The 24267-nt window shown below is 47.5% G+C and overlaps 1 protein-coding gene across 8 annotated transcripts in view; it reads left to right on the forward strand.

Moving 5' to 3' along the window:
- The window catches only part of BCOR (BCL6 corepressor), an 86592-nt gene that overhangs the window by 23833 nt on the left and 38492 nt on the right, over nt 1-24267 (forward strand). For 5 of the 8 annotated variants that reach the window (XM_081004359.1, XM_081004356.1, XM_081004362.1 and 2 more), the window contains exons 2-6: nt 16311-16441; nt 18090-18168; nt 19813-22617; nt 23255-23308; nt 23735-23918. In XM_081004359.1, coding sequence (XP_080860485.1) covers nt 16356-16441; nt 18090-18168; nt 19813-22617; nt 23255-23308; nt 23735-23918 — 3208 coding nt within the window. In that variant the 5' untranslated portion in view covers nt 16311-16355. Of the gene's footprint in view, nt 1-9947; nt 10090-13232; nt 13319-16310; nt 16442-18089; nt 18169-19812; nt 22618-23254; nt 23309-23734; nt 23919-24267 lie in introns of those variants that run through there. The other 3 variants (XM_081004360.1, XM_081004358.1, XM_081004361.1) reach the window with 3 other exon arrangements.

Consider the following 24267-nt stretch of genomic DNA (forward strand, 5'->3'; position numbering starts at 1 on the left):
GGCAAGGAATAACAGACTGCCAACCCTTGTCACCCAACTGTCAGCAAAATGATGCCAACATGGGAGACATATGCAACTTTACAGGGAGGGAGTGTTCCATAATCTGGGAGCCACCACAGAGAAGGCCCCTGTCCTTCAAGGATACTGGAAAGTTGTTCAAGACAGTCTAAATAGTTCAGTAATAAGTGCTTTTGTTAAACTTGTATGATTTATTACAAGTACTTGCCAAAGCACCTTCACTAACACCTGCCAACTTGTGCCTTAAGATCTCTGGGGGAGGCTCTGTTTGTCCTCCTGCCAGTGAGCATGGCATGTTTGGCACTTAGGCAGGATTCATTCTGTTGTGGAAATAGTTGTGCTCCACCTTCTAACACACCAATTGTGACTTGCAGTCTAGGTGTCTCAAACTGAATTCAGAGAGGGACATACTAGCAGGATTGGATGATCACTGATTTCTTGATATTTCTGCTGCAATACTCAAGCCATAGATTTTAGAGTAAGTTCATTTATACATGCATGATAACCATATTGGGTCATTCGGAAGAAATCCAGGTGTTAACATTCTGTGGATCTTAAGTTATATAGTGCCTTGGACACTCTATAATGGAAAGGCAGGATAGAAATGTTTTTTAAAATTCTAGAGGAAATGGTTTGAAGGCAGAACTGTTGGTAGTGACTTGTGTACTACTAATACCTCAATGCTTTCACATGTCTCCAGTGCATAGTCTGAGGACTGCCAATGCTCAGGAATTGTAGTAGCCAAACTCTCTTATCCAAAAGCCTCACTTTTCATTCCAGGCGCACTCTATGTATGCTAACTGTAGTCTCTAGCCAGCTTGCAGGTGCAAAGAAAAATGACTCTCGCCAGATTCTGGCTCCAGATGTCAATGCAACTAGGTTTCTGCCCTGGAGAGTCCTATCTGAATTTAAGCACTGAAGCTGTTTTTGTCCCACCCTGGGTAGGAACCAACCTATTCCAGTATCTCCTTGTGGAATAAGAGTTGGCATGCCTGGGACCTTCTCCTTTAGCAGCCGATACCAAGGCACAATTAGCAATGTCAATGCAATTTATATATGCAGGCACTGAAAGGGAAATTCCTGGTTCAAATGAAACCCTTTTCATAATTCGGGACTAAAACCAAGTATAAACTGCACAATTTTAGGCAGATCTCACATTTGATCTTTCCAAATGGGTTTATTAAGGGGAGAATTAAATTGTGGGAGGCAAGTGGGAAGTAAATTTTCACATTCTTTCAGGATTAAAGAGTATTTCACCTCGCACAAGACCAGCTCCAGTATGCAGTCACACCCCTTGCTAAATGAGTATGGCTTTGTTTGAAACCAGAACATAAAAAATACCAAGGAAAGCTCATCCAAGATGGGTGAGGTCTAGGGCTGTGATCCTAAGCTTACAAGTGAAATCCATGAATTTACTGTGTTCTAATCACTCTGAAATAATCAAACTGGTATTTAAAAAGTGATAGAGGAGTTCAAGATAGGCATACCTTTTGCACATAGCGGGAGAAAACTGCTTTTTACTGAAGACTGAGTCAAAACTGCCTGGCTTTCCTAGGAGAAGAAAGATAAGGTTTGGCGTGCATGTATGTGTGAGTGAGAGAAATAGAAGAACAGGGCTACACACAGTGTGTTTTGTGTGTTCTGATTTGCATGGTAATTTAAAACAGAGTTAGATTAGTTTGTAATGTGAGGAAATTTCCATTGTATTTATTGAACAAATCTGTTAACTTTCCATTGTTTTTAAATATTGTACGATCAAGTTCCGAAATAAACTGAATCTATTCTGAGAAAACTAGGCTGCTATTCTCACAATGTCTAAGTGTTAAAACGTGAAGCAAAACTACTTTTGCAGCAAAAGGAATCTATCTCATGATGCTTTGTTTGCAGGTTTTCTCCCTGCTTTTACATAAACAGTAATGTCAATGACTGAGGTACACCAATTTTGTTAGGGGCAACAACATCCTGTTTGTGTGATCCTGCTCCTGATTCTCTTGATTGAGAGTCAGGTTTAATAAGAAAATGAGTGCTGAATCAGGGGCGTGGCCCATGTGGTATTTTCTCAGACTGGTCCACCAGATATCTATGGGAAGCATGAAAGCAGGCCATACGTTTAATAGCAGAAACTGATATACTGAGGCATACTGACCTCAAAAATGGTGCTTACACAATGCTTATTTCAATGTGGCCAACATTTGCATAACAGTAAACAGAACAAAACCCTCAGTTGTATAGCATGAGAATCTTAATCTCAGGGTTGTGGGTTCAAGTCCCAGGTTGGGCAAAGGATTCCTGTCTTGCAGGGGGTTGGACTAGATGATCCTCGTGGTCCCTTCCAACTCTACAGTTCTGTGAAATTTAGCAATGTGCAATTCTAACCTTGTCTACTCTGCAGTAAATTCTATTGAATTTAATGGGGCTTACTTACAGGTAAATGTAGTTAGGGACTGTAGCCTGGACCATTGCTTTACTTGCATCACATTGACATGGTTCCTAGACTTTGCTTTGGCTCAGCGGGAGTGAAACCTGTTATCCACAGTGGCTCTTTGATCACACATGCGCAAGAAACACTCTGCTTTGCCACAGCCTTCCTGTCCCCCTAGCAGAGTGAGGTAGCTTCACTCCTCTTCATAAACTTTTCAGATTAGGTGGGAATCATTCTGCTACAGAAATTTGACGCTTCCTTATGTAGGTAATGGAAGGAGCACTTCTTTGTATATCAACTATATCAATATAGCCAATTAGTAGCCTATACAGCTTTCCCACCTTGGAAAGTGCATCAGGGCCTTATTGCTAATGACCCAAAATGGCTAGAGACATGATGGCAAAGTGGGCTTTTAATGCTTTGGTGTAATATGTGAAGAATGCACCCAATTTCTCCTTGCATGGAATGCACGAACCACCCCCCCCCATATGTTTCCTGTGCATCTCACTCGTGCAATTTCCTGTTTCACACATTAATCTGGAAGTACAAAAGTGTGTCTGAATTCCCACACTTCATAAAGTGAAGCTGAAGCAGTTTTCAATATGTTTTTTCCATCTCACTTGTGCCATTTGAGTGCATCTGGGAAAGACCTATAAGGGCACATGCACACAACATGAAATATAATTCTGAGTATTCTCTTGCACTACTGATACACTATGGCTGCAAAAACACTTAAAGTGTGACAAAGAGAGAAAAAGAGCCATGTTTAAAATGAACAGGCATTGTAGCTTGTTTAGGTCTTATATTTGAATTAAAGATGTGGGAAAAACAAAAAAGAAAAGAAAACTTGTAACATATTGTGTGAAAATGTCCTAGTGTTTTCAAATTGATTGCGAGTATACAGGAAAGTAGATTTACACTTGGCAGTTAAATCTTTCAATGCTTTTTAAGGAACCTGTGATCCCAGTACGATTCACATCAATTGATTTCAATGGGATCTGTTTAATAAACTGGTTTAGTACCGAGATGATTAGTCTCGCTAAAGTGAGGGGTCAGCCTGTCTGAAATGCCCCCCCCCCCTTAACAGCTTGGAAATATGTCATTTTGATTTCAACGGAAAGCCATTAGTGATACAGCTCTAACCCTGCTTGGAAGCGGATGAGCTCCATTCAGCACTGTGGGACTTGCTTCGGAATTAACATGCATGCAGCGGGGAGGCAAGTCATATAAAACCTGGGAATAAGGATTATTCTATTTTGTTTTGGATTGTGGCGCCGATCGTCTTCAATCCGAGCACTTCTGGTTTGTGAATAGAATTTCTGTTTTGGGCAATGCCGGCTTGTTTCAGGGCAACTGGCAACTGTACATCGAATTTCATTCCTCGTCACTCTCATGCGGCATATCTGTCACTCTCCAGTTTCTGTGCACGAGGCACTCTGGGTGGAAGATACCCCCAGCAGTCATTCATTAAGCGCCAGAGCAATAAATCGAGCTCTAACGTGACGTCTGCCATTTTCTGCAGGAATGTTGCTTGCGAAACTACTTTTGCCTTGGAGCAAAGGCGGAAAGATAAACACGGCTGCCTTGCCAAAACACTGGCAAATCTTTTCCTGCTTCCACAAATTTCTAAAAGTCACCCAGCATCTTTCTCTCCCCCCACCCCCCACCCACGGATTAGACTGCTGCCTCTGAGCGGGGCGCGCGAGTGGTGGTGCTGTTGTTGGCTTTTTATTTTGGTCGGGGGGGGGGGAGAGAGCTAATGCAAATGAGAGGAAAATAATTTTCTTTCAGCGATATGCAATGTATTAGTCACTTGTTATCGTGCTTGGAGGCAGACCTCATTTGCGCGTCTGCCAACTCGCTCACATCTGCTCAGAGCTGTTCCAGGCATTTTAACCTTGGCGGTGTCGTGTCCTAGTCCCACGGATCAAGAGCCAGTAATTAAGGCTCGAAGCAGCAGCAAAAATTCATAGCCGCCCATCTGCAGCGCAGTTGCTTCCGCGCTCAGCCCCCCTCACCTCCCTCCCGTTTCGGAGCCGACGACTTCAAGATGGCAAGGCAGGCTGCGCCGGGGTCCTTAAGTCTTCCGAGGAAGGCCGAGGGGGCGCGCAGCTTCGCAGCCAGAGGAGCAATCCCAGCTGCGCCGTGAAACTTTGTCCGCGAGGCCCTGCTCTGTGCTCCCTCGGCCGGTTCTTGCCCTGCGCATTGCTGGGATATTAAAACCGGAGGATTCCTCTAGATCGCTGCTTGCTGCTTGAGGACACGTACGATGCTTTTAGTAAAGGCGGAATAGATTCTGCTGAAGATGCCTCTGGGAGACTGGAGGGTTTTTCCTTAGGGTGCTAGGCGATGTACAGTTAGAATTGAGGAACACTTCCTATCCCCACCAGCGGCCCTGTTTGGACTTGGGGAGTCCCTGGCTGAGTGGTAGAGCGTCTGCCTTGCACGCAGAAAATCCCTGCTTCAATCCCTGGCGTCTCCAGGTAGGCCTTCCTGAAACCCTGGAGAGCTGCTGCCGGTCAGTGTAGACAATATGCGCAAGATAGGCCCATGGTCTGGTTCATGATAAGCCTTTGTTCCTATGAGTGATGCCCTAGCCCTAGTCGTCTTCGCAAAAATTGTCTTTCGGCTCCATCCTATGTATGTTTACCTGGAAGCAGGTGTCGCTGTGTATTCTGTGTCTTCCTCTCGGTGAGCCTTGGACCGCCTGCAATCCTGTGCTCATTTGCTTTACGATGGAACCCACCCCGGGGGTGCAGGAATGCACTTTAGGGGGGCTAAAAAAAGTTAAAGGAGCGGAAAGCACTTGGGACGGGACAGTTAGCTAGAAATGCTAATGTAGGGAAATCTGGATTGGAGAACATGATTCGTGGAAGAAACCCTCCTGCAACTGATAGGCAGGTTTAGGGACTGGGCCCAGATTTCACATTTAAGGCGGCAATCCTATGCGCGCTCACCTGTGAGTAAGCCCCATTCAGCTCAACGAGGTTTACTTCTGAGTAGATATAAAAAGGGTCGCAGGGCAATTGTGAAGTCATCCTGGATCAAGCGGCTTGCAGATGGTTGCCACACAGCTCCTTTTCTGACATTTATGTCTGCTGCGCTCATCTTTATTTTAAAAGGCACGTTTAATGTACATTTTCCAGAAAGCGCTGGCACCAAAACTCCTTACTGGTAGGAGTTGTACAGACGAAGTGTGGCGGTGCTGGTGGTTTGGATTTTCGCTTCTTCTTCGCAGGAAGAGATGGCTAAGGACGCAAGCCAACGGGAAGGTCTCCTGCGCAAGCCCGGCTGACAGAGCTGCGCAGGGAGCGGCTGCTGTTCTTTAGCAATTAATTTCAACCGGGGCTTGTGAGCGCTGGATTGCGCCTTAAGCTGCTTTGCTATGGCGTCATTTCATTGAAAGGAGAGCGAGGTTGCTCCTGAGTTAAGTTTGCGGGGGACGAGTTCGCCACCTCGGCGTGGGGACTTCGACTGAGCGAGCGCTTAGGCGACGAGGATTGCAACCCCCCGCCCTGTTAAAAGCTCTCCATTCGCGAGCGCTTAACTCGCGGACCAATCTGCTGGCGGGCGAAGAGGAGGAGGCGGCGGCGGCGGCGGTGGTGGTGGAGGCGTAGGGGCCGACGACGCAGGCAAAAGCAGGCAGACGGTCCTGCGGGGGGAGCGGGAGGATTTAAGGCTACTTAAGCTCGCCCGAGCGCTCGACAGCGAACCAACCAAGCTGCATCTCTAGCTGCCGGCGCGCCGGCCATTTGCTGAATAATGAGAAGCTGCTGCTTCCCCTCCCGAGGGACTCGCCTTCACACAGGCTCCTCTCGGAGGTGGCTGCTCGCCCCCCCCCCGTGTGTGTGTGTCTGCCGGGAGGGAGAGCGGGGAGTGGGAGGCGCTGCGCTCCCAATCAATCAGACCCTCGATGCTGTTGCTCCGTAAATGAGGAAACCACAGGCACTGTCAGCCACAATTAAGCAAAATCAACTCGCCCGTGATCAATATCTGCTCGTTTCCCCGGTGAATACGGGGGCCGACGCCGACCTCCTTTGGGCTCTCGCAGCGCGGCCGCCGGGCCGAAAAAGCCACAAAGGGCAGCGCCGACCCAAGCGGGGCAGGCAATGGGAAAGAGAAAGGGCGGGGGGCGCATTCATCACGAAGGGGGTGGGGAGAAACTCGGCTGTGGGTGTGCGCCTCCCCGGTGCACGCGCGCTGCTGTAGACCGTGGGGCTTAAAAAGCAAGAGGGTGTGGACCAAGCGGGTTTACCATTTCATCCTGGTCTTCACAGCAACCGACCTTGGGTCTGGGCTGGTTTTTTATGTGTACTAGTCACGCACATAGCTCGATACTTGTGCTGGTTTTCCTTCTTAAACTTTCCTATTAACAAACAGGGTTTTGGTTTTTTTAAAAAATAATTTCTTTCAGCCTATTCCCCCTCTAACCTGGATTCTTAGCACACCCTTGTGAGACCAAAACTGGTCTGGGAGGAACCTCTTCCTTCTGTCTTTGCAAGCCAGCCAGCTTGCCTGCTGTCCGGGCTGGGGGGCGTGCGAGGGGTTAATGGGCCGCAGGCGCCGACGGGGCCTTGCCTGCGTTTTCCCCCGCTCTCGCTTGGCTGATACCCAGGGAGGCGGCGTCCGCTTAGGTACCTGAAAGACCCATTGAGTGCCAAGCGGGTAGGCTCCAAGGAGGCCCTTCTCCTTTCCTCTGGCCCGTTGCTGCTGCCGCCGCCGCCCCTCCTCCGCCTCTGTCACCGCCTGCTTCTTGTCTCTCCAAGCAGCAGCAGCAGCAGCGGAAACCGAGCCCGTGTCTGTGCGCGCGCCTAAAATGGCGCGGCCGGTCGGGGATCTCAAAGACGAAACGGGCTGGGATGACTCATTCGGTCTGGCTGAAAGAGCGAAGGAGAGTTGCAGGAGGCGGCAGCGCGAGGAGGTGCCTGCGCTCCGTACAGGCCAGGCGAGCGCCCTTCGCCGCGGTGCTGCCAAGCCTATAATCCTCTCCGAAGGGTGGAGGAGGGGACCCCGCGGGACGGGGTGAGACCCCCACATCGGCGCCCGAGGCGAAGGTGCTTTTCGCCGTGTACGTAGTGCGGAAACTGGGCCTTAATGGCACAAGTCAATTCGGGGACTTTCTCGGATCAAACGGCGGGTGGGGGGCGGGGGAGAGAGATGCGAGGTCGCGAGAGAAATACTTCTCTCCCCTTCATTCTGTTTCGCTGCCTTCGTTTCTGCTTCCTGCAACGTCCCGTGTGCCTGGGCTATTTCACGAGGGACCAGATTATTAAGGCGCACGACGACCCCCCCAATACCCCCCCCCGCGTGGCCGCTCCACCTCCCCCACCTCCGAGTTCATCTGGGTGGAACAAACGGGCCCCACAGCTTCCCCCGGGTCTCGTACTAGGAGAAGCGGGGGCGCTATTTCTCCACCGCGCAGAAAACGTTGGCAAGAGACGACGTGTGTGAGAGAGAGTGAGAGAGAGAGACAGAGACGGCGGGCAGGGTTATTTGAAGGCTCGCCAGCCATTTTACCTTTCCCTTATTGACGGCCTTCCGTCCTCCTCCTCTCCCTGCCCCTCCCCCTCCCCGAACATCACTTATTCACAAGTTTTCCTGGCAAATGGCGGTAAAGAGTCGAAGTCACTGCGCTTTGCTTCGCGGTTGATGTGCCAAGGAGGCTGCTGCGGTCCTTGCGCACGGCGGAGGAGGAAACGACGGGCTGCTGCCGGAGGTCTTTGGCTGCGCTGCCGGTCTGTGCACCGACCCCTTTGAATCCCGATCTTCCAGGGAAACGAAGGCAAAGGCTGTCTGAAGCCACTCTCTCCCTTCGAAGCAGGGTCTCCCTGGCAAACGGCAGGAAAGTCCTTTCCTTTCCTGCGGCTACACAGCAGTTGGCTGGGGTTGTGGAGTCCTCTTTCCCCTCTTCCTCCTGCTCTCAACATCTCACCCCTCACTTTTGCAATGCATACGGCTCCTTTCCCCGAGGCTTGGAGCTCCTGTTCCTTACAAAAGCCAAGGGAAAACAGGAGATGGGGAAAGATCGTTCTCTCTCTCCTTCCCGTCCCGTTTTATCTGAGTCTCGAGTCCGGAATCCCCCATTCCGGATGCCGTTGCCTGTGCCCAATAGATCGCGGCCGCCCCGTAATGCCTACACAGCGCTTTGTTTACATGAGAAGAAAGTCCGGATCGCGAAGGCGCACGTGACGGCGCAGGAAGCCTCCCGAGGAACGTGGCGCAGACAGAAGAAAGAGGAAGTTTAAAAGCCCCTGAAATAGCCACCCAACCGGTTCTTCTCTTTTTCCGCGCGGTGCTTGGGCAAACTTGGGCATCGTTCTGCGCGCCTCCCTTACGCACATGAGAAAATCGGGTTGGAGACGTCGCAGGCACATTGTGCTTAGCTTTGTGGCCAGATAAAATGCCACACGTCCCGGCTAAAGGTCAGCCGCCTTCCTTCCAGCCGTGGATACTTAGTTTGCTGTTTCCTACTTTGCTTAACAAACGTGCTTCAAGCTCTCTCGTACAACGTAGCTCCCCACCACCTCTGCGCAACGGCGTGCTCAAATTTATGCCACCGTATTTTGCACGACCCAGTGCACGCTTATTCATAAGTTTTTCTGTGTTCAAGGGGGCTTACTCCGAGGCAAGTGTGCACAAGACTGCAGCCTTGTTTAAAATAGCAAACTGCACTAATATCTTAAGGTTACAGTTGTAATACCGTGGGGCGAGGCCCGTTTAACACAGCGGGGCTTGGTTCAGACATAAGATAGGAAGGGCTGGGCCAATTCGAAATTGTAAATGGAAGAAAAGGTGGTTTGACTTAAACGGAAGCCGGGACAGTGTAGTGCTTAGTGCAGACCAAGATGCTCCCTGAGTGACCTTGTCTCGCTCTGCCCTTTCCTTTGATCTTACCTCGCGCGATTGATGTGCGGCTAAAATTGGGGAACGTTTGGCACCTTGACCTCCTTGGAAAAGATATATAAATGCAATAAATACATTTCCAGTAATGTAGAGCCAGAAAGCGTGTAGTTGCCCCTGAGTTCAGGCTTGAGTACATGTGCAGGCTCACGAATAGGCTAAGTGTACGTCGCGCCATGATTAAAATATAGGAGAAAAGGCTGCCTCCCCATCAGATGCTCTGCAGCTTGTTTAGGGGAGACCTGAAACGGGCAGGAAGCTAGAGATGGGCGAACTATGTATGGTCTTGTTTTGATTACAGAGGAGGGCCTTCTCTGATTAACGCGAAAGCCCCGCTGGGTTAGCGCCATTCCCCCCTGACATTCGCCATCCCCGTCCGCTTGCTCTACGGCTCTGACCCGCCTGCCGTGCAGCTGACCGCGGGCCTGTGGTTTATGCAGTGGAAAGTGGCCGGCTGCCAAAAGGAGCAGGAGGTGGAAAGAGGAAAGGCGCCAACAGGGAACTCGTGTGCGCTCGCGGCATTCGCTCTCCTTCCTGGCTCGCTGGAGCCCGGCTGGGGCTTACTCTCTGGTTATTTTTCCTCCTTGCACCCTTTTTCGTGCCCTGGTTGGCAAGAAAGGCGCCTTCGCCACCTTGAATGGCGGGAAAGAGAGGCCGCCAACGCGCTCGGCATGGTTTCTCCGGACCCTCCTTCCCGGGGAGGCGAAGCGCAAAGCGCTGCGGCTGCTTCCCCTGGCCGCGGGCACCAGGTTTGTTGAGTTTGCGAAGGCAGGAGCGTGCGAGCAAAAGTTTGCTCCTGCGCCCGCCTCCAGTGGCTGCCAAGAGTCTGTTGCCGTTGCGAGGGCGATGCAAGTGGTTCCCTTTTTGAAAAGAGAGAGAACGAGAACGGGGAGGGCAGAGGAGAATCCAACAGCCAAGCAGGGCGCTGCGTGAATGCATTTGCCTCCCACCCAATGATGTGGAGTTGCGGCGGCTGCCAGTGGTGCCCGGAGAACTGGGTGTTCAGCCAGACACGCCGAGCGCCGGGGCCGCTTTTTTCTTTTCCTTTCGAGTCTGCTCTGTAACATGAGCGCAGCAGCTTGAGGGGGGGGGGGGGGAGAGAGAGGGAGAGAGAGAGAGAGAGAGAGAGAGAGAGAGAGAGAAGAGGCTCCACTCGGCAGCGGACACCGAGCAGGTTTTGCAGCGAAACCCGCCGTGCAGCTCCCCCCTTTTCCTCCCAGGCGAGCTTGACGGATTTGTCAGCCGGACACCTCCGGGGAGGAAATTCCGCGTGGCCTCTTTGGCGCTCGGAGCCTGCCTGCCTGCTGCTGCTGCTGCTGCTGCTGCTGCCTTAGGCCACATTCTCGCGCAGCCAGCGAGCTCGCCTCGCTCGGCAGGAGGCGCGGCGCGATCCCCACCCCGGGGAGGAGGTTTTGCTTTCCGTCGCGGGCTGGTACGGTCGGAAGCTACTGCAGCTATGGCAGCTTCTAGCAACTCTGGCCGAGGTGCTGGGCATGTGCTGGCAGCATATAAACGAGGTGGAGGAGGTGTGCTCTCCAAAGTAGCATGCGGGAGGGGGAGGCACCGAGGAGAGCTTTTTAATCAAGTTTTTTTTTTGGGGGGGGGAATCGTGACATATGTGCGGTTCTGTTATTTTGTGTTGTCTCCTGCCTTACGTCCCCTCCGCCCCCCTTCTATGTATAAAGCAAAAGAGTGTTACCTAACGGGGAGATTCCCGAAGGTAGAAGACTTGCGGGGACTCGGAAAAGTAAAGTGCCAAGCCCTGAATCGCTCCACGGAGGCGGAGAAACAGCCAGGGAGGTGGTTTATTTAATTTTCAGGACGAATTAGATAAAACTGCGGTCTTTAGTCCAACTCTCTAGTGTAGCCGGAATCTCAGCTAAAGCATACACACCAATTCAACGTACTGATTTTTTGGGGGATGGGGTGGGAAATAATCGCAATAAACACTAACAAACTTTAGCAGCCACGGCCTACCCGCCCTCGTTATGCCCAAACCCCACTTCTTTTTGACAGTGTCTCTAAGCGTGACTTTCTCAGACGCTTGTGCATTTTAATTTACACTATGCATTATATATGTCGCCTTTTATTAGCATGTCAAGGGAGGCGATTAATACCTAGAGCTAACAAGTAGTCCTGAACAGCCCCGATTCTGCGTGCACTTTCTGGGGACTAGGCCTCGCAAAATACAAGCGGGACTTGGGTCTGTCTTTATTTCGGTGCGGGGGGGGGGCACTCCTTTTCAGCCTGAGGGTCCCACCTGAAGGAGCCTTCCGGGGCCGGTGGTGGGCGAGGCCAAAGGATGTTACGGTAGCCTACATTCTAACCGCGCAAGAGTCAAAAGGTTTCTGTGTTCTATTTCTCTATAAAGTGCGTCAAGGCAAGCAAAGAGGCATTATCTTCGGCCAAGGACACATTCAAACCAGACAAAAGCGCTCCGAAGGGTTTGTGGGGGCAGGGCCAGTGGGGTGCGGCCTAAGGAGAGTGGGCTTCCGGTCCCCCATCCTTGTTTTACTGGACCTCTTGGGATTTACCTTCAGGTAAGAGGGTAAAGGAAGGTTTGGGTAGTTACAGGGTAAACCAGTGCATGTCTACTCTAGTCCCAATGCGTTAACTGGGGATTACTCCCGGGTAAACGAGTAGTGGGTAGGATTGCAGCCTTGAGCGCATTTCTTTGATTTCACAGGGACTTGCGGGTAAAGCCTGCTCTGGACCGTAGATCCAAATGCTCGGACTTAACTCAGCTGTGGATCCATTGCTCCGTAAGCGGAGTGGTTGCTTATATGTAACCTTCCAGGCTCACAGCCACAAAGCAGAAAGAGCTGCTGCTTTGCCAGCAACGTCTCCTCCTGGAGCCCGAAGGGTTAAAAGTCTGTTGCTTGTTGCAATGAAATTATGGCTGGCAGTGGCGCCGCTGTTTGTTCAACAGACCTCCACTTTTAAACAGTTCACAAAAAGTTCATCAGGGCGGCGGTGATTATAAACAACGTATGTATGCGCTGGGAAGCGCGACCCTGAAAACGAGCAGAAACGAGCAAACATCTCGCCTCGCCCACCTCCCGGGAAGGGATCGCGCGCGCTCGGTTGTACTTTTTGCACAGAACCGGCTCAGGCGCTGCGCGCTCCCGGCTGCTGCAACTCTTCTCCCGGCCTCCGAAAAGGCCTTTCTCTCCCAGCCCGCGGATCCCGCCTCCCTTTCGCCTCGTGTCGCTGGGATGGAGCGGCGACGCTCCAAAGGGGAATTTGGCAAAAGCTCCGCGGCAGACCTTAAGCAATCCCTGCCTCGCTCTGGGCCCCTTCTGTGCAAACACCTTTGCCCGGGGCGAGTTTCGCGGCGTGGACTAGCAAAGAGAGATGGTTGTCTTGCAGCAAAAGGCAACATAGTTTTCTTTCTCTCCTTGTTTTGTTGTTTTATTTTTAAATACGCACTGTAGCGTTTTGGGAGCTATCATAATCTGGGCCGATTATTTGGCAATTTGCCTTTGACCTTCCTCTCTTCCCAGTTTAGGAAACCTTTGCATTCAGGGCGTAGCTTCGCTTGCATATCTGCCTTTGGAAGCCATCGGCTCCCCCTCCCCACACAGCGCCCCAAGTATCTGGTGTCGACTCAGATCGCGCTCTTGGGCTCGACTTTTGCAGATCTCAGGAGTACCAGCCGATTGCAACCAACGATACATTTCCCCGCGAGGAAACCCAGAGCCTTAGCTCAGTTCCAGCCTATAAAAAGCAAGATTAGGCTCCCGGGCATGTCTCCTGCTTTTCAGAAAAGGGGTGGGGGAAAGGGGAGAGGGAGCGGCGTCCCCTCCCTCCGTGCAGACAGCCCTATCTCTTTGGACTTTGTGTCCCCTCCATTCCTTACAGATGAGGCAGCGCTCTGGGCGGCTACTAACCGTATGTAAAACTCTCAATCACTCTCCAGGCTGCGGCTGCTCCATTTGAAAACATTACGAGCCGTGCATCTGGAAAACACTAAATCTGGTCAGCAAAACCCGTCTTTCCCCTGGAACAACAACTTTTGAATGATAGGGCGATATTTCGTCCTAGCCTTTACTGGGGCGGTGGGGGGGGGGTGCGAGGAGAAGGAAGGAGAGGAGAAGGGGCCAGCTCCTCTTCCTTGACAGCAATTGGGGTCAGCTCTTGCAAGCTAGCTGCCTGCGCAGGGAGGGAGGGGACGGTGCCATTTCAGTAAAATATGTTCCGTGCGTGGGGATCTGCACAAAAGGCTTCTTCAAGGAGCTGGGAGGGGTAACAAGAAGGGCTCATGAAATGCTTGAGAGAACACAGGGCTTTCCTTGGCGCTTATACGGAGGTCCTCCTCTGATCGTGGTTGGAGCATTTGTGCGCAAACGCAACCTAGGTTTTGCCTCCGCTCTGGTTTTAAGGGTTAATTCGTCTGTTTTGGAGCACGGGGGCTTTTAAACTGCGGTGCGTGCGTGCGTGGCGCTCTCCACTGGCCTCTGCGTGGATAGGTCCGACCAGACCCCTGGGCTCCTCCACCGTTTACTCTCGGGTAATCCCACTGGGCTTGGTTGAGCCACAGGGGTTGAAGGGCTGCAGCAGCAGAGCCCGATCCTAATCGCATACTTATATTGGATAGTGAGTTAGTTTCAGTGGTGCTGTATCCCCAAGTTATTAACCGTGTGTAGGATGGCCCCTTATTAGGAATACAAAGGTTAAGGGCTCCATCCATTCCGCGCGATCCTAAACGCGTTTAGCTTAGAAATGGGTCCCGATTTGTGCAGAGCGACTTCCTCGGTGGTAGCTACGTTAAGGATTGCTCCCTAGTACGTCTCCGTTTAAAAAACTGAAAAAGCCCGGGAAGCCTCCCTTCTCTGCAGAAAAGCAATTTAGCGCAGCGCGTCCCGCGTTCGCCGTTCCTCCCCTTGGCGAGGCATTTTGTGCCTGCGCGCACTTTCCCCTCCCCTCCCTCCTTTTTGGTGAGAGGAAGAGCTGAAGGGGTATCCTGTGCATTAAAGGCTCCCCCTACTTATTAACCCAGCATTTAACAGCGGGATGCAGGCTGAAGCTCAGTCAAAAGAAACGACTGAACCTCCAAAGAGCAATTAAAATCCGGCACTGGAATAAATCACGCGCCGCGATAATCGTGTTAATAAAACGCAGCTTGTCCTGACACTTCACTCATGCAGCAAACTAGAATTTAATGCGGGCGGAGATGGCGCGTTCGGGAGGGAAGAAAGGCAGGCGAGGCCCTTCTGTTGCTGGACGCGAAAATCCGGTTGCCTTTCACCTGCCTTCCCTGCTGCACGCAGCGCCGATCCTTTCGGACTGCTAATGCTTCTCCAGTGAGCCCGCTAATGATTTCTTTCCCTGGAGTGAGCAGGCGTCATTGAATTACTGAAAGCACTCAAAGCAGCAGCGGCGGCGGCGCAACAACAGCAGCTCCAATGGTGGAAGCCACCAGGGTTGGGTTACTTAATCAAATCAAGGGCCGGGGATCTCACCAACCAACTTAATGGTTTTTTTCCCCTCCCCTTAACCCTTTTCTGGGCTGGGAGACGAACTTCTAGGAAAATGGTTGCCCTATTAAAAATAGGAGCTCTTGTTTGTCTCTGGCATTCTACTTCAGCTTGTTTTCAGAGATAGAAACGCTAGAAACTTCATTTGAAGTGGAAACTGACATTTGACACCTTGCTTTTTTGCTTTTTTAAAAAAGTGAGTGTTAGGATATCACTCTGTGCCTTCAGTCTGGCCCTGTTCCCACTCCCAGGCAGTGTTTTCATATTTGGATTTCCTTCTTGCTAAAGTTATCTCTTCAAACACAACCTAGTTCTTTTGTGCACTGGGTAAGATCCCGCCAATGTTGAGCCCTGCTTTGTGAATAAAGGAAAACCTGCGGGAATTTGTCCTGCTTAATTTTGGTTGGATCTTCCCTATTATTTGGATTTAAAGTTTCACTGAAAGTTACTTCAACATAATGGGGACAATCAGTCTAAAAAGTACATTTAGTGACACTAGGTACCATTGATTTCAGAGGGATGGGGGTGTCACAATTGCCGCTGGATCACACACACACTGGTGGTGCTACACGTGGAAAAGAAAATCCACTGAAAAGAAAATGATACATTGCTGCTTACGAAGGGTTAAACACACACAGACAGAATCATGCCGCCAAAGTCGAGTACTCTTACATCCTGTAGAAGTTACGCAGATGCCCAACACTCCCAGTGAATTTATTTATTTATTGCATTTATTTCCTACCTTTTCCCCCAAGGAGCTCAAGGTGGTATATACATGGTTCTCTTTCTTCTCATTTAATCCGCACAACAACCCTGTGAGATAGGTTAGGGTGAGATAAGAAAGTGAGTGCCCAAGGTCACTTAGTGAGCTTCATGGCCAAGTGGGGATTGGAACCTAGGTTTCCCACTCAGACAATCTCACCACAACAATGCACTAGACTGTGAAATCAATAGGATGCAAAAGCATTTACTTTTGGGTGGGTTTTTGCTGGTCCCGTTTCCTTACTAAGTTTTATGGGTATATTGTTGTGTGTGTGCTTTTGTTTTTGCAAAAGTCTCTTATTTTTTGTATGCCACCTTAAGCAATTTTAATCAGTAGTGTGGTAACTAAATGCTATAATGTCCCAGTTGGTTTTCATTTGCTTGTCTGTGTGCACCATGAATTCCTGAGATGTAATTCACTTGAGTATCAAGCAAATATCTCTGGCTTCATTACAAGTAAGGTGTGCTTTGCTGATGGGCGTGCAATTGTTTTTATTTCAAATTAAACTCAGTGGGAGTAACATTCTTCCCCTGTCCCGCACAACGTTAGATTTATAGCTTATCTGACCAGTGCATTCCCTCAACTTCCTACTTTTTGTTGCTCACGACCTTGTACCAAGCCTATATTCCTTGTTAATTATCTCGAGGGAGACCGGTGATTCCACTATGATGTCTGCCCTTCCTCCGCGGTCAATCTTCTCAACTTCTTTTTTTTCTTTCCCACCAATTAGATTATACACACGTGTGAAGAAAAGCCTCTGTTTTAAGGTGAAGTCATGCTTTCTGCAACTCCCCTGTATGGCAACGTTCATAGCTGGATGAGCAATGAGAGAGTCCGCATGTGTGGGATTAACGAAGAGAGGTAAATATTTTAAGTTTCAGGAAAGTTAAACCACGCGGTGTTTCTGGAGAAGGGGGCTTCAGCGTTAATTTGTTAGCTTTCTTTTAATAGCTTGCATGGAGATAACTCATGGAGGGTGCTTTTATGAGACAAGAGTTGGAGAAGAGAGATGTTATGGGCGCAGACTCTCCCTTCGTGTACTGTTTTAACAATCAGTGTTGCTCAGGAAACCAGAAGGGGGCTTATAAAAGATTAGCTCCCAAAGTCACCTCTTCCTCACATATATTGCATACATTCTCTCCCAATCTTCAGTGTATTTACTGGAAAGCAAACGCCTGTGATTTTTAATGAAACTTATTTCATGGCATGCGTGCTTAAGGTTGTCCCTGTAAGTTAATTATTTTATTATTTTTAGTTTATTATTTTTATTTGTGAAAAAGACAAGAACAACATGGATTCAGGTTTTTAATTTTAATTGGTCCGCATTACGTGGCCTGCAACTTAAGATAATTTGCCCAGCAATTAGATATTTCTATAACTTTCCATAAACTAGCACAAAGGTCAGAGTTTGGCCCCAGTTCAGAAACCATTCGTCATTCTTCATTGAAATGAATGGGGCAAGTTAGTCATGATTAATCTAAGCCACATTCGCTGCAACGAGACTGAAGCAGGGCTAACTTTGGATTGGGGCCTTGTAAAAGCACACCAAATACAGTTTTTTAAAGAGACTTTACAAAATAGTGGACAATGCTATAATTCTTTACTTCTAATTATTAAAATGAAGCAAGCACACTGCTTGTGTTTGCAAGTACTTTTGGTCAGAGTTGTGCGCTATAGAAAATAAAATCAGGACACCATCGGGTCATTTAATAACTTTCTCAGATAGTTTGAAAACAGCACACGAAAATTATGAGTTCCGAGACACTGAGGGGGAATGCCATGGCTGTGTATATTGTTATCAAATGTCAAAGGAAGGAGGTGCACATGAGCAAAATGCTATTGTTCTGTTTCTATCCAATTGCATCCTGTGGCTATTCCAGTAGGTGTGGGTTGTAACAATAATAGCTGGAAACAGGGCAAAAATGTGGGTGTTGCTTTTACTTTAAAAATTGATAGTGCCACCACTTTAAATATCCTTCTGGGTAATGATGAAACTTCCCTTCTGCTGTATGTCAGCAATTGTGTCCCTGGGATTTGAAAGTTGGCACTGAGGTGCATTCTTTTATCTGTGTTTTCTGTGATAACAAGTCCCTGAGCTGCTACGCTGCTAACACACAGATGTATGGTTCCTTCTACAGCACTGAACAGCTGACATTTGTATGATATTAGAAGTGTGTGGGTTTTTCCTGTCTCTGTATATGTGTGTGTATGTACATATATATATATGTATATAAACGAAAATATACAGGGTTGTTTGTTTTTAAATAAATAAAGCGTATTTACCACCACGTATTGCTTTAGCAGAACTCCTTAACTGGAAATAAAGTCCAAAAACATTTTTTCATCCCTGAACTCTATAGAACCCAATTAGAGGGCAAATCTGTTGATTTTCTTCTGCACTGATGTATTGATAAAGGTAATTTAATAGAAACACTGCAGTCAGATCAAAATGTCAAACAATTAACGTTGTGTCTGTAAGTCACTTTTTAAAAATATCTCTTGAAAATAGGAAAATCCCAGTTAATGATGGAGATGCTTCGAAAAGCAGGTTGGAATTAAGGGAAGAAAATCACCTGAACCACAGTGTGGTAAGAAACCGATAGTTCCGTTTGACGACAAAAGGTTTTTCACTGGATTTTTGTGCTATGGCTTCAGTTTCAAATAACTATTTGGGACTAATGAAAGTTGCTGTTAAACCAGAGGTGGCATTCAAATATCGGGTTACGGTTGCATCCTTTTGTATATATTTCTAGTATCTGAGTCTTAAGCATTTTTTTACTTCGTCATATGCTTAATAGCACATCATGAACACTCTAAGTCATGATTGCTCTAAATAACATTGCTTGGCATATTTCAGTTAGCCTTTTGAGAATTTCAGTGACTGACAGCTGGTAGCCTTGGGTGGACAGAATGGGGTGTGTGAGCCTTTGCTATAGTTTCAGTGTCTAGAGAGGAAACACCTAAAGATGATCCTAAAGATGTCACAGACTTCTTGAAAGAATGGTGGGATATAAATATAAGAAAATTGGAAGAACTAGAACTAGTACAATTTGCAGTTTAGGGCTGGCTGAGTGTTAGGAATGAGATTGGAGAGAAAGTGCCCCAGGGCCAATGCTTTTATTCTAGAAAAAAAGGGTGTTGGGGCTGCGTACCCCTGAGTACCCCCGGGAAAAAGCACTGCCCAGGGCTGCTGTTTTTTCTTGGGGCTTAGAAGGACTGTGGAGGCAAGGCCTTTGTCTGCTTTCACTGTAGTGTTGTTTTGCTTCTTAGAATTGGGTAGCCTACTTTCTCTCATCTTGTGTAGGAGCAAACATTTGGAACAGAGGAGAGACCAGTGTTTCTGTTTCTTCTTCTTCTTCCTCCTCCTCCTATCCCCCTTCTTCTTCTTCTTCTTCTTCTTCCTCTTCCTCCTCTTCTTCTTCTTCTTCCAACTTATATACCACCCTATACCCAGAGGTCTCCTGTAATACAACTACATGACGCGATCTTGCTTTCTCCTTTCCCGCAAGCTCCTCTTTGTTCATATGAGGATGCTGGGAAAGGCAGTAGTTTAGCTCCTCTGCTGGCCTGTGAAAGTTATTAACGCACAATGCTATATGTGTCTACTTGGAAGTCAGCCCCATTGAGTTCAGTGGGACTTTCTCCCAGGTAAGTATGTATAGGATTGCAGCCTAAATATCACTTATTTTGGCTATCAATAAGCAGAGGAACAGAAGTAAAAAAAAAGACTCAGTGTCATTATTTGATTTAAATGATTTTTGGAATATAAATAACTTTGCATCTGAGGGTCCCCCCCCCCCCCCGGAAGCATACCTTATGAAATGTCCCTTGTTGGAAGCGAGTACACACATGGTTCTGGAAATCATTTTTTTTAAATGGGACAGTTGGTTGAGTAGCAAAGATTTAAGGATATTATCCTAAAATCCATGTAGATGTTTTGCTAAGTATGAAAGGATCTAGAGACCTATTAAACTAATCTTACTTAAAAAATAATAATCAAACTTGGCAAGACTCAGACTCCACAGACAGAAGAATGAAGCAGGCTAAAATTTTAAAATTTGATTTACTTTATTCCTCTGCATTTATCAGTTTAATCAGCCCACATTAGTTTTTCACAATGAAAACAATGTATTTGCTTCCTTTTGTTTCCCACAATGTTTTTTTTTAAGTACCTGTAGTCTTGAATAGTACTTGACTAAATGCCAAAGTCACCTCTCTCTTATTTCACAAAGGTGGATGCCACAGCAGTGCATCGCATTGACAGCCTTGCAGCTCTGAGCATGGACCGGTCTGGACTTATGCGGGAAGGGCTTAGAGTCCCCAGCAGTATTGTCTATTCCAGTTTGTGTGGACTTGGCTCAGACAAGCCCCGGGACACTACAAGTGCTATTGCTGGCCTTGGATTTGCTCCTGAAAGAAATCCAGAGATGCAGTTCAAGTCTAATCCCACTGAAGCAATTGAAAATGCAGCTGGAAAACCCCCAAATGGCTTCAGTGCTATGTACAAAACGCCACCTGGAATACAAAAAAGTTCGCTTCCGACTGGGGAGACCTTAGGCTTGGACAGAAGCTCAAGCGACAAACCGAGTCCTCTCAATGTCAATGGTGCTAGTTACCTAAGGCTACCCTGGGTAAATCCTTACATGGAGGGTGCTATTTATCCTTTTCTCGAATCACCAAATAAGTATTCGTTGAACATGTATAAGGCCTTGCTACCTCAGCAGTCCAATTACAGCTTGCCACAGCATCTGACCTACTCGCCCGTATGTACAAATGGTGAACGTTTTTTATACTTGCCACCTTCTCATTACGTTGCTCCCCACATTCCGTCATCGTTAGCTTCACCAATGAGGATCTCTGCTGCAACCGCAGCTCCAGCTATTCCCCCTCTAGGACACTGTCCAGAAAAGAGCTTGTCTTGGAAGATGGGAGTCGGTCCCGGAACTCCTGTGGACTCTCATGCCTATCCACATATCCAGAATAGCAAGCCTCCCAGGGTCCCTTCTGCAAAGCCAGCGGCTAGTAATATGCCAACAGACCCCACTGTTCTCTTGTCTCATTCACCGAGACCATCACCTAGAGTTCACCTCCCGACACAGGTTGGGGACGCTTACTCGGAGTTTCAGAAACACTTTTCCAGGATTTCGACATCTCCTTCTTCAGTTACACTCCCAAAGCCATACGTGAATGTAAGCAATGAGTTTCCTCCAAGAGTCTCCGGGGGGAAAGCTCCTAAAACACACGACACAGGCGAAATCTCTCAGCAGCCTACAGTGCATGCAAGGAAAACAGGTCACGACAGGAAGGACAGCAGATCCCCTCCACTGTTAGAAAAACAACAAACTGTTACCAAAGAGATTATAGACAAACCATTGGATTTGTCATCAAAAGTTGTTGACATGGAGACAACCAAATCTGATCATGTTAAGAAAATGGCGCCAACTGTGCTGGTTCATAGCAGGGCCGGAAGTGGCTTGGTTTTACCCGGAGGTGATCTTCCAAAAGAAACCATTTCTCCTGGAAGCGGTTGCCCTGTCTATAGACCTGAAATAATCAGCACGGCGCCTTCCTCCTGGGTTGTTCCTGGTCCAGGTCCCAATGAAGATAACGGTGGTAAAAACATGCAGTTGAAAAACAAAGCATTGGACTGGGTGACGCCACAACAACGGAGTTCTTCTTGCCCTAGGATGGGGGGTACAGAAGCAGTTGTCAGTAATATTTCAGGGTCTGTATCAAGCGGAGGTCGCCCAGCATCTGCTTCTCCTGCCCCAAATGCCAATGTCGATTGCCCTAAGACGACTAGCTCAGTAGAGACCACTGCATCTGTCATACAGCACATAGGACAACCTTTAGCAGCAGCATCTTCAAAGCATAGTAATAAGGCAGCTAAATGCAATAATCCAGAACCTATCTTCAAAGCAAATGAGAACACCCTTGCACCAACTTCCATATTTTTCCCTCCCAATGATGCATTCCGATCTCCACCATTGCCCTATCCAAGAAGCTATCTCCCATATCCAGTTCCAGAAGGCTTAGCTATAGGCCCTTTGTCTCTACATGGGAAAGGACCTGTATATCCTCACCCTGTTCTGTTACCCAATGGGAGTCTTTTCCCTGGACATCTAGCTCCCAAACCTACCATTCCATACAGCTTGCCAGCCAGCAGAGGTGAGTTCATGACCTACCAGGATGCTTTGGGTATGGGTATGGTGCACCCAATGCTGTTACCCCATACAGCTTTGGAGCTGAAAGATGAGAAATCGGAAAGGAGGTCTAGATCGCATGAACGGCTCCGTTATGAAGACCCTGCCTTGAGAAACCGATTGCCTGAGATGCTGGAAACCAGCACAAAACTACATTTTGAAGTACCTGCAGACAGAAACACGAAATTGCACCAAAGTTCAAGTCATGGTAAAAATACTACCAAAAGTGACAAGCACCTGTTTGCAGAACCGAGAGAGGAGCAAGATGTGAAAGGTGAAACGAACCTGACGAAACCTAGCTTTCCTGTTGAAAGCAGTAATCAAGCAAGCGACCCCACAAAGCACAAGGTAGAACAAGGCTTCCCCCACAGAGATTTCATTGTGATGAGAGAAGACTGTGGGAGAAGCAATTTCCATGAAGTTTATAACTTCAAGCAAGCCCAGAGCCCACACCCATCGATGTTCAACTTAAGGAAAGAGGACCTTTCCTTAAGCCAGAATAGGGAGAGGTTAACGGTTCCCACTTCCTCTGTGTTCTTGGAGGCTGCTCACGGAAACGATGGCCTAGCTATGTCCTTTTGCAAAATGCCAGATGATGCTAAACAGCTTTGTATGGGAAACACGCAGTCAAGTATGGAAGTCAGTCAGGCATACGCCAAAGAGGGAACTGAGGGCGCGGAACCTAATGATGGCAAATTCCTGAAACCTAAGCCATCTAACCTGGCAAAGAGAATCGCAAACTCTGCTGGTTACGTAGGTGATCGATTCAAGTGTGTTACGACAGAACTGTATGCAGATTCTAGCCAACTTAGTCGAGAACAGCGGGCTCTGCAGGTGAGTTCTGAGGCTTAACTACCAAAGCAGTTTTTAAAAAAACACAGTTCACAGTTGAGAATGAAATATGTACAACTCTATAAGTCTATCTTGAACTTAACTAGCAGTGGTAATCTTGTGTATATTTGGGTTCTGCTATGAAGCCAGGGGTATTGGAGCGTTAATAGATAAGAATTATATGTAGTTAATTGGTGTAACAAATAATTTAATCTCATAAGCATAACATGTAGTAGTGAAAGGAAGCTGAAGAATGCATGACATGTTTGTTTTTAAAGGTAGTTTGCTATAGCTTGCCTGTGTTTGGCTAGCACTATTAAATACCAAGGGAAAGGCAGAGGTTCTGATGATTATTTCATACAGGACATTTGATTAAAAAGGAGTAGCAGCCATATGTTAGCGGGTTTAATGCAACTTCTTTACCAAGCAGAAATGTAGCTTAAAGGAATAGAAGCTGTAGTGAATTTGACGTTGAATGATGGCAAGTATTGTAGGTTATTTTTTAGATTTGTGAAAGAATTGAGTTAAGCCAAATTGTTTTGCGTTGTTAAAAAAAGAAAGAATTAGTTGATGCTTATAAAAATGGATGAAATTATCTAAAATTTAAATGATCCATTGAGTGCCCATTTTAATTACATAGATGGAAGGATTACAAGAGGACAGTATTTTATGTCTACCTGCTGCTTACTGTGAGGTCAGTTCTTCAAATTTTTATTACTAGAATCTTGCATAAACCTTTGAGTTAAAATTTCATTTCCAAGTACACAAAGGGAAGTTGTGGGCCATGGTCATCTTTATTCATTGTACAGTTTATGTTTTGTTTCTTTGTTATACCTCTCAAAAGACAATGCTTTTTAATACACATATATAAATAAATATATATATATAATGTTATTTACTTTTATATATGGAAGAACTGTATATCATTTGTGCATAGATACTACATGCCTTGCATATTGAACACATGGCATTTTAAAACTTTATATAGAATTGCGTGTATCTCAAAACTTTGGGTTTGAGCAGATATTTTCTTTCGGAAATACTTTTCATAGAAGGTAAGGTAAATGAAGTAGCTCTTATTGTGAGGTGTCTTTCTTCCCCATATCAATTCTCTTTCTAGCGTGCAATGATGCGCTTCTCAGAGTTGGAGATGAAAGAGAGAGAAGGCCACGTAGCAACCAAAGACCCGGAGGTCTGCAGATTCAACCAAGCAGACTGGGAAAACTTGAAAGGAAATAATGAAAAGAAACCTAAGTCTGTCACTTTGGAAGATGCCATTGCTGGGCAAAATGACAATGACAGATGTAAGCAAAGTTTTTATATGCCTTTTTGAAATTTCTGTGTGCCTCCTGTAGTCATTTAGAGCAAAACATGGCAATGCCATTACAGTGGTACCTCGGGTTACATACGCTTCAGGTTACAGGCTCCGTTAACCCAGAAATATTACCTCGGGTTAAGAACTTTGCTTCAGGATGAGAACAGGACACTGTGGCGGTGGTGCGGCAGCAGCAGGAGGCCCCATTAGCTAAAGTGGTGCTTCAGGTTAAGAACAGTTTCAGGTTAAGAACGGACCTCCGGAACTAATTAAGTACTTAATCCGAGGTACCACTGTACGTAGATGTTAAAGCATTCAGCTCCAAAAAGCTGCTGCAC

Source organism: Podarcis pityusensis, assembly GCF_964106645.2.
Source record: "Podarcis pityusensis genome assembly, chromosome: 4".
NCBI classification, from domain to species: Eukaryota; Metazoa; Chordata; class Lepidosauria; order Squamata; family Lacertidae; genus Podarcis; species Podarcis pityusensis.